This window comes from Cetorhinus maximus, chromosome 3, assembly GCF_964194155.1.
Source record: "Cetorhinus maximus chromosome 3, sCetMax3.hap1.1, whole genome shotgun sequence".
In the NCBI taxonomy this organism is placed as follows: domain Eukaryota; kingdom Metazoa; phylum Chordata; class Chondrichthyes; order Lamniformes; family Cetorhinidae; genus Cetorhinus; species Cetorhinus maximus.
Window position 1 is genome coordinate 41,324,654 of NC_135881.1, and position 18,860 is coordinate 41,343,513.

The window sequence follows — 18,860 nt, forward strand, 5'->3', positions numbered from 1 at the left end:
CAACAACTTGTTTAGAGGCATGGCTAGTTCTAGAAGGCAAGACTTTAGGCACTATAGCAGGATTATTATTGGGGACCCATAGCTTTTGCTGTATCCTGTGCATTTGAATGTTTCTGATAACATGAGGAGTTAATCAAATTGACTGAAAACTGGCACCTGTGATGCTGGGGACTTGAGGAGATTTGCTGAGGTGACAAACACTTCAGCCTTGTCATTTGCACACAAATATTTGAGAATAAGGATGTTCTTGGAGCCTTCTCCTCCCATTAGTTATTTAATTACCCAACAGTATTCATGATTGGATGTGGCAGGACTGCAGAAATATGATATGAGCTGTTGGTTATGTGTTCACTTAGCTTGGTTTCTGCTGTTCAACTTGCATGTACTCCTGTGTTGTAGCTTCACCAGGTTGTAACATCATTATTAGAACCCCCTGGTACTACTCTTTGCATGCTCTTCTATGGCCCTCACTGAACAAGGATTGGTCCTCTGGCTTGATAGTAATGGTAGAGTGAGGGATATGCTGGACCACGGGGTTACAGGTTGTGATTGAATACAATTTTGTTGATGATGGATGTCCAGTTTTGAACTGCTAGATCTGCTCTGAATCTATGCCAGTTAGCATGGTGGTCATCCCACTTATTACAATAGAGGATATTCTCATTGTAAAGACTAGACTTCGCCCCCCACAAAGATTCTGGAGATGCTGAGCAATACTTTCATGGATAGATGAATCTGTATCAAGTAGATTGGTGAGGATGAAGTCGAATACATTTTTTTCTCATTTTGTTTATCTCACGATCTACTGCAGGCTCAGTCTGGGAGCTGTATCCTTCGGAATTCTGCCAGTTTGGTCACTAGTGTTGCTGCCAAGCCATTATTGGTGATGGACATTGAAGTTCCCCACCTAGAGTATATTCTGTGCCCTTGCTACCCTTAGTGCCTCATTCGAGTGGTTTTTTTCTTAATTCTTTCATGGGATGTGGACGTCACCGGTGAGGCCCACATTTGTTGCCTATCCCTAACTCCCCTTGAATTGAGTGGCTTGCTAGGCCATTTCAGAGGGCAGATAAGAGTCAACCACACTACTTTGAGGCTGCAGTCACATGTAGGCCTGAACAGGTAAGGATGGAGGACTTCCTTTCCTAAAAGACATTAATGAACCAGATGGGCTTTTACAACAATCGATGATAGGTTCAGTAATGGTGTGCATGAAACTAGCTTTCAATTCCAGATTTAGTAAATGAATTTAAATTCCATCAGCTGCCATGGTGGGATTTGAACCCATGTCACTAGAGCATTAGCCTGGGCCACTGAATTACACAGGGCAATTAATAATGAACCTCATTCCTGTGGGCCTGGAGTCGCGTATAACCCAGAACAGGTAAAGGACATTAGTGAACCAGATGGTTTCTTATGGCAATCCAGTAGTTTCCTAGTCTCTCTTACTACTATTAGCTTTTTATTCTAAATTTATTTAATTAACTGAATTTCAATTCCCCAGCTGTCATGATGGGATTTGAACTTGTATGGCTCCAGATCATTGGTCTAAGCCCTTGGATTACTATTCCAGTAACATAACTACAATGCCAGCATACCTGCTTATATTATCTGCCATTTAGTCTTGATAAATAGTGTCAAACTAATAATTTAAAACAAGACCCAGGTGTGCGAATGGAGTACTGTTGTGGAAATTACTTGACTTATGCTTGACCATTTGGAAAAAAGTCAAAAGTAAAACAATCGGTCATTTGAACATGGCTAGTTGTTGCAATGAATAGGTATGGTTCTGTGCTGGAATCAACCTTGTTGATAAATAATTGTAAAGGATTGTCAATTATCAATTTTAATCCCTTGCTTTGACTAACCTGGTTTCATATTTAATGTTAGCAGTTTCCATAACAGGTGTTACGATTTGCTGTGCATTCATGCTTAGCAGCCCTAACTGTTAGTACGGCTGGGTCTTGTTTTAAATTATTAGCTTTGACATTATTAATTAAGACTTTTTTTATTCATTCACAGGATGTGGGCATCGCTAGCTAGGTCAGCATATATTGCCTGTCACTAATTACCCTTGCTAAGTTGACGGTGAGCTGCCGCCTTGAACTGATTTGTGGTCCATGTGGCGTACATACCCACAGTGCTGTTAGGAAGGGAGATCCAGGATTTTGAAATTTCAATTGACATTGAAATGTTTAGTGCTGTTTATGGTTTGATTCCCATGGTCTTTCTTTCATGCAGTTATAATGTCACAACATATTTTTGTCTTTTTAGGAGCCTGCAACTAGTCCAAAGTTAATCCACGACAACAACAATGAGCCACCCTCATCGCCAAAATATTCACAGTCTTCACCAATTGTAAGTATACATTCAGCAAAAAAACGACTACCTATTAAAATGAGTCTAAATGTCAGCTGAAGGAAATTAATTATTATTTCTAGTGAATGACCATGAATTAACCTAACTAGAAATTATTTAACTCCATTGCTGCTTGTTGTCTTACAATGCAAAACAAACTTGTGTTCTTCACTAAATTTGCAGGTTTCAGAAAAATATGGGTTACTTTATGTAACAAAGATCACTGAGAATGGCAAAAAAGTCAGGTGAGTACATAAGACAAAGGCAACTTATTTGAACTTTCAAACGCTTAAGTGTTTTTTGCTCTTATGGTTAATTTGACATCTTAATGAAAACTAATTAAACACTAGTCATAAATGGAGGATAGTATGATTCCAATTTGTTACCTGACTCTACCAGACAATTTTCAATTATAATTTTAGTTAATGCTCTGTTTGCCACTTTTTAAACAAGGAGATATTGAAAATGTATACATCAAGACAATTTCAACTAAATAGCACAGTTTTAATGGGGGTGAAAGAACAGCGACACTTTGGATCCTTGGTTTTATAAACAAAGGCATTGGAGAGAATTTGAACTCCCAAGGGTGGGTGGGATGTTTAAAAGAAAATCATTTATATTCTCAAATTCATTTTGCAGATTTATTGGAGGTGAGTCAAAAGTGACTAAACAGCTCTTAACAGGCCAGTCTGCCAGCAAAAGTCTTTATGAAGGCTGTGTGCCTTTCTTTTAATGGGATTTTAAAAAAAACCCACGGCGACCTTGTTTCCTGGAGCATTTACAGCACTGCCTACCTATTGACCAGAAGGAGCAGGAGTATTTCCTCTAGTTCCAAAATAGCACATGATTTCCCTCCACCCACCTATCAATCAACCTGGCTGTAGTGGGGTGGAGGGGAAGAAACCTGCTGGGAAAAAATTAAAAGATTAGAAGACATCCTGCAGTCAATTTCAACATATCATCCAGAAAGCCCAAACTTACTGGCTTCCTGCCTGGAATCTACCTCCTTCCCCAAACTCTGAAAGTACAAAACCAAGGAAGTTATAAAGGCATCAAGGCCATAAAGAGGGTACTTATATTTACTGGAATAGTATCAGGGATTCAGGAGCAGCTGGGTTGTTTTTCTTAAGGCAGAGAAGGTTAAAGAAAGATTTAATAGAGGTGTTCAAAATCACGAAGGGTTTTGATAGATTAAATAAAAATAAACTGTTTCCAATGGCCCAAGTGTCAGTCACCAGAGGAAACAGCTTTGGTAATTGGCAAAAAAGGCAGAGGCAGGATGAGGAGCTATGATCTGGAATGCACCGCCTGTAAGGGTTGTGGAAGCAGATTTTATCAACTTTCAAAAGGAATATAAGTAAGTACTTAAAGGAGAAAAAGTTGCAGCCCTATGGGACAAGGCTGAGAGCTGGCACGATGGCCTCCTTTGCATCATATGATCTATGCAAGGCTGATGTGGCCATGGAATTCATTTCACATGGGACATGGACTGAAGGCATGTGGGGTAATGGACATCAGTGGAAGATTGAGCAGAAAAACGGGCAGAAGTTGAGCTGTAGATGTAGTTGAAGGTTGGTGGGGGTGGGTATGGTGCTGGGTGGCTAGGTTTAGGGGCATCTACCATTGTCTGCTGGTACCAGTTATCTATTGTTACTGATGTTTACTCCACAAAATAAAAAGTACTTCATTCAGAAAGCCTAAATGATTCAGTTTAAATTGATATCATTCTGAGAGGAAAGAAGTTTTGGTGTCCTATTAGTGCCATCATCAGAAAAGATCTTGTTTATTATCTCTAAGCAGAAAATCACCTGTAGGGATTTTGGTTCAGTCAGACAGAGGTGCAAACTCAGGGTTGTTGATAGAGACCAAAGCAGAAAGGGATAGTGATAAGTGCAGCTGCAGTGATAAGAGTTTTGAGCAATGAATAGGAGTGAGACAGAAGTTCAAACTGTAGCCTGTACCGAGCCATTATCTTAGATGGCTGAGGTTGCTGATGCTGGGACTATCATCAAGGAAAGAAGGGATCAAAGGTGAGAGAAAGATTGAAATGTAATGCCTGAGAACTCGCGAATTGTCATGGCAGTTGTATACCTCTCTTTTTTTGGTAGAAATATACTGTTATTTTCAGTTAAATAATTAAATTGGAAATGGTACAGTTGTGGTTGTGGGATTTAATTAATCAAAAGGCTCAAAGTTTCTGAAACACGATAGAAGGGACACTAGCATCACATAATTGTAGGCAAAACATTTTAATTATATGAAGAGATAGATTAGCTTTATATAGAAATTGAAATATTACAACTATTTGAAGGTGAGTAAAAATGATTCACTATTTGATGTCACTAGCTTAGTAATTAGTAATTTGATTCTATGTAAATCTGCAACTCATAAAATTAATGTACGTAAGTTAGTATTTATAATTCAAAGAAAGTTATTGAAACTGTGCTTTTAATATTTATAGTTGAAATATATGCTATGCTATTTAAATAAAACTTTGTCAGAACAATTCTGTGTATTTTATTGGGTATCTTTTAACAAATTTACTTATAGGAAGAATTGGACATCATCTTGGACAGTCTTGCAAGGGTCATCTCTGCTATTTGCCAAAAATCAAGGCAGTGGAAGTGGCTGGGTAACAAATGTTTCCATCATGTTTTATAATGTAGTACATGCAACATGTCCTTCCACTACAGTAATTATACACGGAGTAATTCTACTGCTGTGTTTATGAACTATTCAGATCACATTAGCCCAATAACAGTAATGATAGTATACAACGGTAATGCACTATACTATAAGCATATTAGATTGCCCATCATTCTCAACCATGGATTGTTGAAAGTCACAATAATAACTAGTAAATGCAGGTAACTATATCCAACTTTTAAATGTATATTTCTTTTTGGCCATTTGGTGCATAAATGTAAACAATTACATTGATACATTGTATTGCAGTTTTACATCTACAAATTTTTTTTAAAAACTTTTAAAATGTACCACTACTGCTGCAATGAGCGATTTGTTAAAAGATGGGTGTTAAATTTTCATTACTTTGGATTATGCCCAATGGGCTCAGCCATTTAAGCAATTAAGCAATTGCAATTCTTTGCAATTAATGTTTTTTGGAATTTTTATTCTCACACCTGAAATATGCATTATTAGGTGGTCCTTTTGCAAGTCAATTAAATCTGGTACTAATCAGAAATTAGTTTCAAGTTATAAATGGGTAATCATCATATAATTTTAGTTGTAACTGGCACCCACATTGAGCTATTGTTGTCAGACCAGTGAGGAGGGTTACTCATTTTGGTAGGTAACTTCTTATTGCGCAGTTAAGGGCTTTACTGCATTCCTTTTAAATGCTTATTATACTTTATTTGCTTTGGTGCAGGACAGTGGTAGAGGTGGAAAATAATGCAAAAGAATGTTTGATAACATCTTTCATAAATAAGAACATAATCTATATATTACTATTTCAGACTTGTTAACTGTATACGGCACACTTATACTTCCACAAATATTCTGATACTGAATAATTTAGAGTTACCCTTAACATGTATTTTAAATGATCCGTATTGGATCAACAGTCAATACCATCACAAAACAGATTGATAGTCATTCATATCCTGCTGTTTGTGGGATGTGGTTGGCACAGAATGCATACAGCATTTACCTAGTCACTCTATTTCAAAAGTAACTTATTATGTGATGCTTTGAAACTTTTTAAAGACAAAATTCACTCTAAAATTGCAATATTTTTGAAAGATTAGTGCGGTTACATCACCATAGTGTCTCATATGTTACCAATATGCATATGTTTTTAAAAAATTTAACCCTGCCCTGTCAAGTTACGAAGAAATTCAACATATGCTAAAGTATCCTCAGATTAACCTGTAAAACTTTATAATGTGAAATATTTAAATTATTGTCAACTAGCATGAATAAGTATAAAGATGTAAGGTTTGAGTATTGCTGAAAAAAGACATTTTGTCAAAGCTTTTCGTCATCAGTACAATCACAAGAATACCAATGTCAGGGAAGCAACAACTTTATACTGTATGAGAAGAGTGTGCTGATTGGTTGGCACGTGGACTCTGGTAGAGGTGTTGCGAAGGAGAATGCACCAATTAATGATGACTGACAGTTAACTGCCAAGATTTCCAGCTACATGGTGAATGACCCCTTCACACTTGCGAAGACCATACAGGACTTGCATATCGATAGCAATGCTGTGTCCATGTGCTTATTTAACATTGCCAGCCTATTTACCAATGTTTCACTTAAAGAAGACATAGATATTTGTGCTGCAGCATTATATCTTTGCGATCTAGACCCACCACCACTGCGTGAACCAGTATTCATTTAGCTTATGAACTCGGTAACTTGCGCCGTTGAGTTCAGCTTTAACGACATAATGTATGCCCAAATAGATGGTGTTGCCATGGGATCCCCTCTAGGCCCAGCTCTCACAAACATTTTTGTTGGGTTCCATGAGAAGCATGTCTTCGATGGAATGACACCTAACCTCCTACCCTTTGCATATTTCCAATAGGTGGATGTTACGTTTGCTATATTTAAATCCGCAGCTGCATGTAATAATTTCCTTGCATATCTTGATGGGCTTCATCCTGTGCTCAAATTCACCTTTAAAATGGAGCAGTCAAATGAACTCCATTTCATTGGCGTACTAGTTGACAGATCTGCCAAGGGCTCTCTACCACAGCCTGCCACAAGCTTACCGTCACAGGTCAATACACGTGCTGTGAAATTGGCCTTATCGGCAACCTCCTAAATAGGGCTCGAGCCGTTTGCTCACCATGCAAGCTTGAAATAGGGCGCATCAAAGACATCCTACGGGGATAATGGCTACCCTGATCAGATCATTTCACACTGTATATCACGAGAACTTATGAGCGGGCCTAAGGCTGTCACTTTTGACCCTGAAAAGTGCCCAGTCTACCTTAGATTACCTGGAGAGCGAGGTATTTCAAAAATTTGAGCAACAAGTGAAGCTAGCTGTTTCCGACTGCTACTATGGTTTATTTTGAAGTGGCCATTGCTATTTTTCCTTCTTTGGTGTACCCCAAAGGATTTGCAATTATTTTCTTTTTAAAATCACTTTTAAATTCTAAATAAATCTATTTACAGACTTAACATACCAGTACTACTGCCAGAAAGCAAAAAATGCAAGAAGGATCCCCTGAATTTATATTACCAGGATTGTGTTTCTTTTTTGCTACCTTGAGAAAAGAAACACCATCCAGTAATCCAAAAAGGAGCCCTGTAAAATATCAAAACCTTGCAAACCTGGAAATGCTTGTGGGATCAGGTGATCTACTGTGGCATCCCTGTACAGGATTGTGAGACCGAGTGTGGGGTCACTGTGCAGCATTGGGCGAGCGAGTGTGGGGTCACTGTGCAGCATTGGGCGAGCGAGTGTGGGGTCACTGTGCAGCATTGGGCGAGCGAGTGTGGGGTCACTGTGCAGCATTGGGCGAGCGAGTGTGGGGTCACTGTGCAGGATTGGGCGAGCGAGTGTTGGATCAGTGTGCAGGATCAGGTGAGCGAGTGTGGGATCACTTTGGGGTGTCAGGTGAATGAATGCAGGATCAGGTGAGCAAGTGTGGAATCACTGTGGGATCAAATGAGCAAGTGTGGGATCATTGTGCGGGACTGGGTGACCAAGTTTGGAATCACTCTGTGGGATCAGGTGACCAAACCTAGGGAGGCAGAAACACTTATAGGTAGCAATGCAAAGCCATAAAAGGGCAAATAAGATTTTGAGTTTATACATGGCAGCATTGGATATTACTTGGATTTACAACACAGAAACAGGCATTTGTGCCCAACTTATCTGTGCCATTATTTATGCTCCAGACAACTAACTCTTACCTTACTTCATATAATCCTATGAGCATATCCTCTTATTTTTTTCCCTTTACTTATCTTGCTGCCCCTTAAATGCATCTGTGCTATTCATCTCAAATACTTCATGTTGTAACAAGTTCCACATTCTAACCATTCTTTGATTAGCAATTTCTCATGAATTCCTTATTGTGATTTATTTGCAACCACCTTATATTCATGTCTTCTAGCTCCCCCACATGTAGAAACACCTTCTCTACATCTACTCTATAAAACCCCTTTATTTAGTTTTAAGACCACTGTTAGGTTATCCCTCAGCCTTCTCTTTTCCAGAGAAAAGAGACCCAACCTGCAGCCTTTTTTGATAGCTTTAACCTCTCAATTTTGGTAGCATCCTTGTAAATAGTTTTTATAGCTTCTCCAGTGCCTCTATATCCTTTCTACGTATGGAGACCAAAGATGTGCACAGTTACTGAGTGGTTTAAGCAAGGTTCTGTACACCTTAACATAACCTTCTGTTTTCAATTAGAACAAGGAACTGATATTTGTACAAAGCAGCAATTAGGGCACAGTTGAAGTACTTGCAGCTTTGAGTATTTCACTCAGCAAGAATATTAGAGCTATGGAAAGAATGCAGTGAAAATTCACTAACCTGATACCAGGGCAATTTAGAGTAATGAAAGAAGACTTGAAATATAAAAATTATAATTTTTTTCATGGAAATAGAGAAAGTTATGGGGAGATCTTTTTGAGGTTATCAAAATTGCCTACTGTTAAGTTTAACCACACTTTATTGTTACTAATGGCCACAAACTTATTTGGAACCTTTCACCCAGACACATATGGCCTCTTGCCTAAGATTTGTACCTCGTAGAAGAAGGGATTGCTTTCAAAATGTTACTGAGAGGTTGTGGGATTTAAATTCGGCTGTGTAGCACCACTTTTATATAGACATGTTAGTGGCACGGGAACATTGTGCAGTGTCAGGTGACTGAAGTGACACTCAGGAGCACCCCTCTGTGCACTGAAGAGCATGATGGGACGAGATCATGATGTCAATCATCAGCAGGCTGATGGAATGCACAAATTCAAAATATGGCCATTGAATGCATAGGGAATGCGATTCTTATTCACTCTGAAACAAGTGTTAGCAAGATGGACCTGGTCCTGGGGCTATTTAAAGTGCCACCCAAAAAGTTTCAGTTGATGTGCTTTTTACTTGTATTCCAAGATAGTGGAAGTATCGTGATGAGTTGCTGGAGAATTGTGAAGGTTTCTGCTGACCACAGAAAGGCATAGCCTTTGATAAATATGGAGGCAGTAATCCAGGTCCAATTGCTCTGCAGTATGACCAAAACTAGCAGAGGGGAAGACAGAGGGGAACCTGTACCAGGCAGGAGGAAAAGGAGGATTTTTCTTAGGTCATACCCCAAGAGGGCATTCCACATGCCTACATTGGGGTGAGCAAGGAGTAGTGCCTCAAGGCTTTGTTTTACTAAAGAAGATGATGACAGAATTGTGCCGCCACCTCCATGAAGACCTGGAACCTCAAACGAGAGTGAGAACGCCCCTCCCGATACCAGTGAAGATCACCATTATTGTTTCCTTCCGTGGAGCCAATTCCTTGCAGAAACATTAACAAGATCTCTCAGGTTGACATCCATAGAATTATCCAGGAGATGACAGGGGAAATCTACAAGAGAAGAGGGGATTTCATTCTTTTTTCCCTGAGGAAGGAAGACCACGATGAGGGCAAATGGATTCACTAGCATAATGAGCTTCCCAATGGTGCAGGATTTCACAGATCACACATTCATGGTTGTTATTCTCATTGGTGTGAATAGCTACTATCCTGGAAGTGCCAGCTATGTTTCCATCCTTCAACAGTCTGCACTACTGATGGAGTTCAGGCCTGCAAGACAAATATAGGATTGCTACTCGGTGACAGGGAATATCCCCTTCACACATGGCCCCTTCCACCATCCCTCCAGAGGCGACTTCAATGAGAGCCATGTATCCACACCTAACGCTGTAGAGCAAGCCATCAGTCTGTCAAAGCAGAGGCATGGCTGCCTAGATCATTTACAGGGATCTCTGCATTACACACTCCAAAAAGTCTCTGTTTGTGGTGGTGTCTTGCATCTTCCATAACCTTGCTATTGAGGGCCAGCCACTATCTCTTGGGATCCAGAGGCCACCTTGGGAAGACGAGGAAGTAAAGGAGGAGGAGAAGGAAGGGAAAAGACAACATGCATCAGCTGTACCTATATGTAATGAGAGGGACTGCAAGGTGAGGTTTTGATTCAGTTAAAAGGAACTTCACCACCCCCAAGATTGACCCACCACCCCTTTACAATATTTTCCGAGGGTTCACATGAGGGGAGATTTGGAAAGATTAAAAACAAAGGCCAAGACAACAGTGCAGGGTTGTGGTATGGGTAATGATAGCCAGAGCGTGATAGAAAGGAACAGAGCATACAAACATAAACATGCAGCAGTAAATAAGGCCAGAGTAGGGGAAAATGGTAAAAAGGCAGAATTACTGGCTCTTTATCTGAATGTATGCAGCATTTGTAACAATATGCATGAATTGATAGAGCAAATAGAAATAAATGAATTATATCATATGGCCATTACAAAGACTGGGAACTGAATATTCAGGGTTTTTTGACATTTCTGAATGATAGGAAGAAAGGAAAAGGAATAGTGGGGTAGCTCTGTTGATAAAGGATGAGCTCAGTACTGTAAGTGAGAAATGATCTTAGCTTGGTAGATCAAGATGTAGAATAAGTTTGGATGAAGAAATAGCAAAGGAAAGTCACTAGTGGGAGTAGTTTATACACCCCCTAACTAACTATGCCATAGGGCAGATTATAAATCAATAAATAATGGGGGCCTGTGGGAAAGGTGCTGCATGCAATAACCATGGACAATCTTAATTATCTTATAGATTCAATGAATCAAATTGGGCAAGGTAGCCTGGAGGATGATTTCATAGAGGATATTCAAGACACTTATAACAATATTTTTTTTCATTCGTTCATGGGATGTGGGTGTCACTGGCCAGGTCAGCATTTATTACCCATCCCTAGTTGCCATGGTTCAGACGGCATTTGATTTTTTTTAAGAATCAACCACATTGCTATGATTCTGGAGTTATATGTAGGCCAGGTGAGGATGGCAGATTTCCTTCCCTAAAGGAAGGAAATATAATTATAATTAAATATAATTAAAGGACATCAGTGAACCAGATGGGTTTTTACAAAAATCAGCAACAGTTTCATGGTCATCATCAGATTTTTAATTTCAGATTTTTTTAATTGAATTCAAATTCTACCATTTCAACCTGAATCCCCAGAGCATTACCCTGGGTCTCTGGATTACTAGTCCAGTGACAATACCACTTTGCCACCAGGCTGGAGCCAACCAGGGAGCAGGCTGTTTTAGGCCTGGTAATGGCCTAAATGGGTAATGGGTAATGAGACAGGATTAATTAATGACCTCATAGTAAAGGATCCTCTCAGCAAGAGTGCTCAGAACATGATAGAATTTCGCATTCAGTTTGAAGGTGAGGAATTTGGATCTGAAACTAGTGTCTTAAACTAAATAAAGGCAATTACAATGGTGTGAAGGCAGAGTTAGCTGAAGTAGACTGGGAAAATGGGTTAAAAGGTAAGATGGTAGAGAAGCAGTAGCAGACATTTAACTCTCAAAGATATATTCCATTGAGAGAGATTCTGAGAAGGATGTAAAATCTGTGGCTGACCAAGGAAGTTAAGGATAGTATCATAATGGGGAAAAAAAGCATATGATGCTGCGAAGAGTAGTGGTACGCCAGAAGATTGGGAAAATTATAGAAACCAGCAAAGGATGATTTAATAAAGAGGGAGAAATTAGAGTAAGCTAGCAAGAAATATAAAAACAGACAGTAAAAGTATATAAAAAGGAAAAAAGTAGCTAAAGTAAGCACTGGTCCCTCAGAATGAGACTGGGGAACTAATAATGGGAGACAGAATTGGAAAGGACTTTGAACAAGCATTTTATATCTGTCCTCACAATGGAAGACACAAAAAACATGCCAAGAATAGTAGAAAATCAAGAGGCAAAAGGAAGGGAGGAACTTAAAACAATCATTATCACTGGAGAGAAAGTGCTGGGAAAACTGATGGGTCTAAAAGCTGACAGTCCCCTGAACCTGATAGCCTGCATCCTAGGGTTTTAAAAGAAGTGGCTGCAAAAACGGTGGTGGATACATTGGCTGCAGTCTTCCAAAATTCCCTAGATCTGGAACGGTCCCAGCGGATTGGAAAAATTCAAATGTAGCACCTCTATTCAAGAAAAGAGGGAGACAGAAAACAGGAACGTTTAGGAGACACTGATCATTGTACCATAAGGTTTAGGATGACAGGAAAGGTCAAAGGGCAATCCAGAGTAAGAATAATTAACTGGGAGAGAGCTGACTTCAAGGGGGCAAGAACAGAGCAAGAATAATTAACTGGGGGAGAGCCAACTTCGATGGGGCAAGAACAGAGCTGGGTCAGATAGACTGGAACCAAAGATTGGTGGGATAAACCATAACTGAACAATGGCCTCAGAAAAAATGATTCGGGCATAGTCAAGGTATATTCCCTCAAAAGGGAAAGGTAGGACAAACCAATCAGAGTTCCCTGGATGAAAAAGGAGATAGAAATTAAGATTAAGGAAAAAGTGTGCTTATGAGAGGTGTCGGGTAGAAAATAGAACTGAGAAGCAAGCTGAATACAGAAGGTTCAGAGGAGAGGTGAAGAAGCAAATAAGAGAAGCGAAGAGGGATTATGAGAAAAAGCTGGCAGTCAACATGAAGGGGAACCCCAAAGTGTCCTATCGGCATGCTATTGTAAAAGGGTGGTAAAAGGAGTAGTAGGGCCGATTAGGGACCAAAAAGGGGATTCACACAAATAAGGCAAGGGGCATGATTGAGGTATTAAATGAATACTTTGCATCTGTCTTTACCAAGGAAACAGATGCTACCCAGGCCATTGTGACCGAGGAGGAAACTCTGTCATTAGAAGGGTTCAAAATTGATAAGGAGGAGGCATTAGATAAATTGTTGGTACTTAAAGTTGGCAAGGCACTGGGACCGGATGAGATGCATCCAAGGATATCGAAGGAAGTGAGAGTGAAAATTGCAGGAGCACTGGCCATAATCTTTCAGCCTTCCCTCGACTCGGGAGGTGCCAGAGGACTGGAGAATTGCAAACATTACATCCTTGTTCAAAAAAGGTTGTAAGGATAAGCCCAGCAATTATAGACCAGTCAGTTTAACTTCGGTGGTGGGAGGCTTCTAAAAACAATTATTTGGGATAGAATTAATAGTCGCATGGAAAAATGTGGGTTGATTAGGAAGAGCCAACGTGGATTTCTCAAGGGAAAATCATGTTTAACTAACTTGCTAGAGTTTTTTGAAGAGGGAACAGAGAGGGTTGCTGAGGGTAATGCTGTTGATGTGGTATACATGGACTTCTAAAAGGCATTCAGTACACTGCCGCAAAACAGACTTGTGAGAAAAGTTATAGCTCATGGAATGAAAGGGTCAGTTGCAATGTGGAAATTGGCTGAGTAATAGGAAAAAGTGTGTAATGGCTAATGGATATTTTTTAGGCTGGAGGAAAGTTTGTAGTGGTGTTCCCCAGGAGTCAGTTTTGGGATCCTTGCTTTTCCTGATATATATTAATGATCTAGATCTTGGTGTGCGGGGGACAATTTCAAAGTTTACGGATGATACAAAACTTGGAGGCATTGTAAACTGTGAGGAGGACAGTGTAGAACTTCAAAAGGACATAGACAAGTTGGTGGAGTGGACAGATAGATGGCAGATGAAGTTCAATGCAGAGCAGTGTAAGGTGATTCATTTTGGTAGGAAGAACATGGAGAGACAGGCAGAAGGATCTGGGTGTATATGTGCATAAGTCATTAAAGGTGGCAGGACCAGTGAAGAGAGCAGTTATTAAAACATACAGTATCCTAGGCTTTATTAATAGGGGCATAGAGTACAAGAGCAAGGAGGTTATGCTGAACTTGGATAGGACACTAGTTAGACCTCAGCTGGAGTATTGTGTACAGTTCTGGGCACCATACTTTAGGAAGAATGTGAACGCATTTGAAAGAGTACAGAAGAGGTTTACAAAAATGGCTCCAGGGATGAGAAACTTCAGTTTTGAAGATAAATTGGAGAAGTTGGGACTGTTCTCCTTGGAGAGGAGAAGCTAAAAGGAGATTGGATCGAGGTGTTCAATATCATGAGGGGGCTGGACAGAGTAGATAGGGAGAAACTGTTCCCACTCGTAAAAGAATCTACGACACAGGCACAGATTTAAAGTGATTTGCAAAAGAAGCAAATGTGATGTGAGAAAAAACTTTCACATACAGCAAGTGGTTCAGGTCTGGAATGCACTGCCTAGAAGTGTAGTGGAGGCAGGTTCAATAGAGGCATTCAAGATGGCATTGGATGATTATAGATGAACCTTTCTTGTTCACTAATGTCCTTTAGGGAAAGAAATCTGCCGTCTTTACCTGGTCTGACCTACACGTGACTCCAGACCCACAGCAATGTGGTTGACTCTTAAAATGCCTGAACAAGGGAAATTAGGGATGGGCAATAAATGCTGGCCTAGCCAGCGACACCAAGAATGACTATATTTATATGACTATATTTTAAAAATCAAGTAAAAACAATATGAGAAAAGGGCGGGAGAATGGCACTGAGTCATAGTGCTCATTTGGAGAGCCAATGCAGTCATGATAGGCCAAATGGCCTTCTGCACCGTAACAATTCTGTGATCCTATATTGGAATCCATTATTAAGGAAGTAGGAAAATCATTATACAATCAAGCAGAGTCATCATGGTTTTATGAAAGGGAAATTGTGTTTGGCAAATTTATTAGAGTTCTTTGAGACTGTAACAAGCAGGGTGGATAAAGGGGAACCAGTAGATGTAATGTATTTTGATTTCAAAGTGGCATTTGATTAGATGCCGCTCACAAGATTGCTACACAAGATGATGTTGGGGGTAATATAGAATGGTTATAGAAGGAGACAATTCAGCCCATCATGCCTGTGCTGGCTCTCTAAAGGAGCGATTCATCTAGTGCCATTCCCCTGCCTTCTCCCCATAGGCTGCCTGTTTATACTTTTCAGATAATCCAGTTCCCTCTTGAGTGCCTCCAGCACACACTCAGGCAGTGCATTCTGGATCTTAACCACTCACTGCATGAAAAAGTTTCCCCTCATGCCTCCATTGCTTCTTTTGCCTTAAGTTACCTTAAATCTGTGCCCTCTGGTTCTCGATCCTTTCACGAGTGGAACCAGTTTCTTCCCATCTACTCTGCCCAGATCCCTGATGATTTTGAATACCTCTATCAAATCTCCTCTGTTTTCCTCAGAAAAGAGAAGATTCAGTCTCATCATTTCCTTTCTATTAACATTACTGAAACTCCTCATTCTCCACCACCAACGAACAGTGGCAGCAGTGCATACCACCTACAAAATGCACTGCAGAAACTGATCAAGGCTCCTTAGGCAGCACCTTGCAGACCCATGACCTCTACCATCTAGAAGGACAAGGGCAGCAGATAGATGGGAACACCATCACCTGGAAGTTCCCCTCCAAGCCATTCACCATCCTGACTTGGAAATATATTGCCATTCCTTCACTGTCACTGCATCAAAACCCTGGAACTCCATCAGCACTGTGGGTGTAGCTACACTGCATGGACTGCAGCGGTTCAAGAAGGTAGCTCACCATCACCTCAAGGGCAATTGAAGATGGGCAATAAATGCTGGCCTAGCCATCGACGCCCACATTCCTGCAAATGAATTTTATAAATACCCTCTCTAACGCCTTCACATCCTTCCTAAGGTGTGGTGCTCATAACTGGACACAATATTCCAGTTGAGGCCAAAGCAGTGTTCTATACAAGTTTAACATAACTTCCTTGCTTTTGTGCTCTATGCCCCTATTGATAAAGCCTATGATTCTGTATGTTTTATTAACCGCTTTCTCAACCTGTCCTGCCACCTTCAATAATTTATGCACATGTACACCCAGGTCCCTCAGCTCTTGCACCCTCTTTAGAATTTTATCGTTTATATTGTCCCTCCATGTTCTTTTGACCAAAATGAATCACTTTACACTTCCCTGTATTGAATTTCGTCTGCTACTTGGCCATCCATTCCACCAACCTGTCTACGTCCTTTTGAAGTTCAACATTATCCTTCCCTCAGTTCACAATACTTTCAACTTTAGTGTCAATTACAAATTTTGAAATTGTGACCTGTACCTGGACACACAGGGATCTGTGCTTGGTCCCCTATTATTTGTCATTTATATAAACGACATAGTTGACTATGTGGGAGGTAGGATTAGTAAGTTTGCGGATGACACAAAGATTGGCCGGGTGGTTAACAGTGAGGTTGAGTGTCTTGGGCTACAGGAAGATATAGACGGGATGGTCAAATGGGCAGATAAGTGGCAGATGGAATTTAACCCTGAAAAGTGTGAGGTGATATACTTTGGAAGGAGTAATTTGACGAGGAAGTATTCAATGAATGGCATGACACTAGGAAGTTCTGAGGAACTTGGCGTGTGTCCATAGATCTCTGAAGGTGGAGGGACATGTTAGTGGGGTGGTGAAAAAGGCATATGGGACACTTGCCTCTATTAATCAAGGCATAGATTACAAAAGTAGGGAGGTCATGTTGGAGTTGTATGGAACCTTGGTGAGGCCACTGCTGGAGTACTGTGTGCAGTTCCGGTCGCCACGTTATAGGAAGGATGTGATTGCACTGGAGGGGGTGCAGAGGAGATTCACCAGGATGTTGCCTGGGATGAAACATTGAAGTTATGAAGAGTGGTTGGATAGACTTGGGTTGTTTTCGTTGGAGCAGAGAAGACTGAGGGGTGACCTGATCGAGGTGTACAAGATTATGAGAGGCAATGACAGGGTGGATAGGGAGCAGCTGTTCCCCTTAGTTGAAGGGTCAGTCACAAGGGGACATAAATTCAAGGTGAGGGGCAGGAGGTTTAGGGGGGGAATGTGAAGAAAAACTTTTTTACCCAGAGGGTGATGACGGTCTGGAATGCCCTGCCTGGGAGGGTGGTGGAGGCGGGTTGCCTCACATCCTTTAAAAAATACCTGGATGAGCACTTGGCAAGTCATAACATTCAAGGCCATGGGCCAAGTGCTGGTAAATGGGATTAGGTAAGTAGGTCAGGTGTTTCTCACGTGTCGGTGCAGACTCGATGGGCCAAAGGGCCTCTTCTGCACTGTGTGATTCTGTGATACTGCGAGGTCTAGCTCATTAATATATATCAGGATAAGCAGGGGTCCTAACACTGATCCCTGGGGAACATTACACTTTCTTGAACAAGGGTATAACATTTGAAATTCCCCAGTCCTCTAGCATCATCCCTGTGTCTAAGGAATGGAAAATTATGGCCAGTGCCTCCACAATTTCCACACTCAATTCCCTCCATATCCTTTGATGCCTTATCAGCTTTAAGTATAGACAGCCTAACCAACACCACCACCTTATCAATTTTAAACCCTTCAAGTCTCTGAACTACCCCCTCTTTCACTATGACCTGTGTACTATCTTCTTTGGTATAGACATGCAAAATATTCATTTAATACCTCAGCCATGCCCCCTACCTATATAGATAAATTCCCTTTTTGGTCCCTAAACGGCTCCACCCCCCCTTTTACCATCTTTTCACTATTTATGTGTCTATCGAAGGCTTTGTAATTCCTTTTTTTTTTGTTAGTTGCCAGCCTCTTATCATACTCTTTCTAAGCTTTTCTTGTTTGCGTTTCAATTCCCCTCAGTTCAGTTTTAACAACACAACATATGCCCAAATAGATGTGTTGCCATGGGATCCCCTCTAGGCCCAGTTCTTGCAAATATCTTTGTTGGTTTTCACAAGAAATGTGCCTTTGATCGAATGACCTCCTGCGCCTTGCATGTTTCCAATACATAGATATGTTTGTTACATTTGAATCCACAGCTGCACCTGTAAGAACTTCGTTACACACCTTAAGGGCTTCATCCTGCGCTCAAATTCACCTTTGAAATGGAGCAGTCAGATGAGCTCCCCTTCCTCCACATGCTAGTTGAGAAACCTGCCAATGGGTTCTCTACTACTGTGTGCTGCAAGCCTGTCTTCACTGGTCAATACACACGTTGATATTCCTACAGTTCCACAGGCTATAAGATTGGCCTTATCAGCAACCTCATAAATAGGGCCTGAGCCATTTGCTCACCATGCAAGCTTGATGCTGAAATAGGGCACATCAAAGCCACCCTGCGGGATAATGGCTACCTTGATTCATTCATGAATCAGCCTAAGGCCGCCACTTTCGGTCCTGAAAATTGTCCAGCCTACATCAAATTACCCTGGAAAGGTAAGGTGTCTCAAAAATTTGAGCAACAGGTGAAGCTAGCCATTGAACACTGTTACTATGCAGTAGCAACTCGAGTGGTATTCTCCGCTAACAGGATGCTGCTGTCAAGCCAAAAAGATATTCTGCCTACCGCATAAATGAGCAACGTGGTATATGAATTTCAGTACTAGTATGATGCCAGGTATACAGGCTGTACC

General features: G+C 40.7%; 1 protein-coding gene across 4 annotated transcripts in view; it reads left to right on the forward strand.

The window, feature by feature from the left end:
• The window catches only part of arhgap12b (Rho GTPase activating protein 12b), a 247,237-nt gene that overhangs the window by 166,908 nt on the left and 61,469 nt on the right, over window positions 1-18,860 (forward strand). For all 4 annotated transcript variants that reach the window (XM_078537661.1, XM_078537667.1, XM_078537673.1 and 1 more), the window contains 3 exons: window positions 2,275-2,358; window positions 2,542-2,603; window positions 4,909-4,990. In XM_078537661.1, coding sequence (XP_078393787.1) covers window positions 2,275-2,358; window positions 2,542-2,603; window positions 4,909-4,990 — 228 coding nt within the window. The remainder of the gene's footprint in view (window positions 1-2,274; window positions 2,359-2,541; window positions 2,604-4,908; window positions 4,991-18,860) is intronic.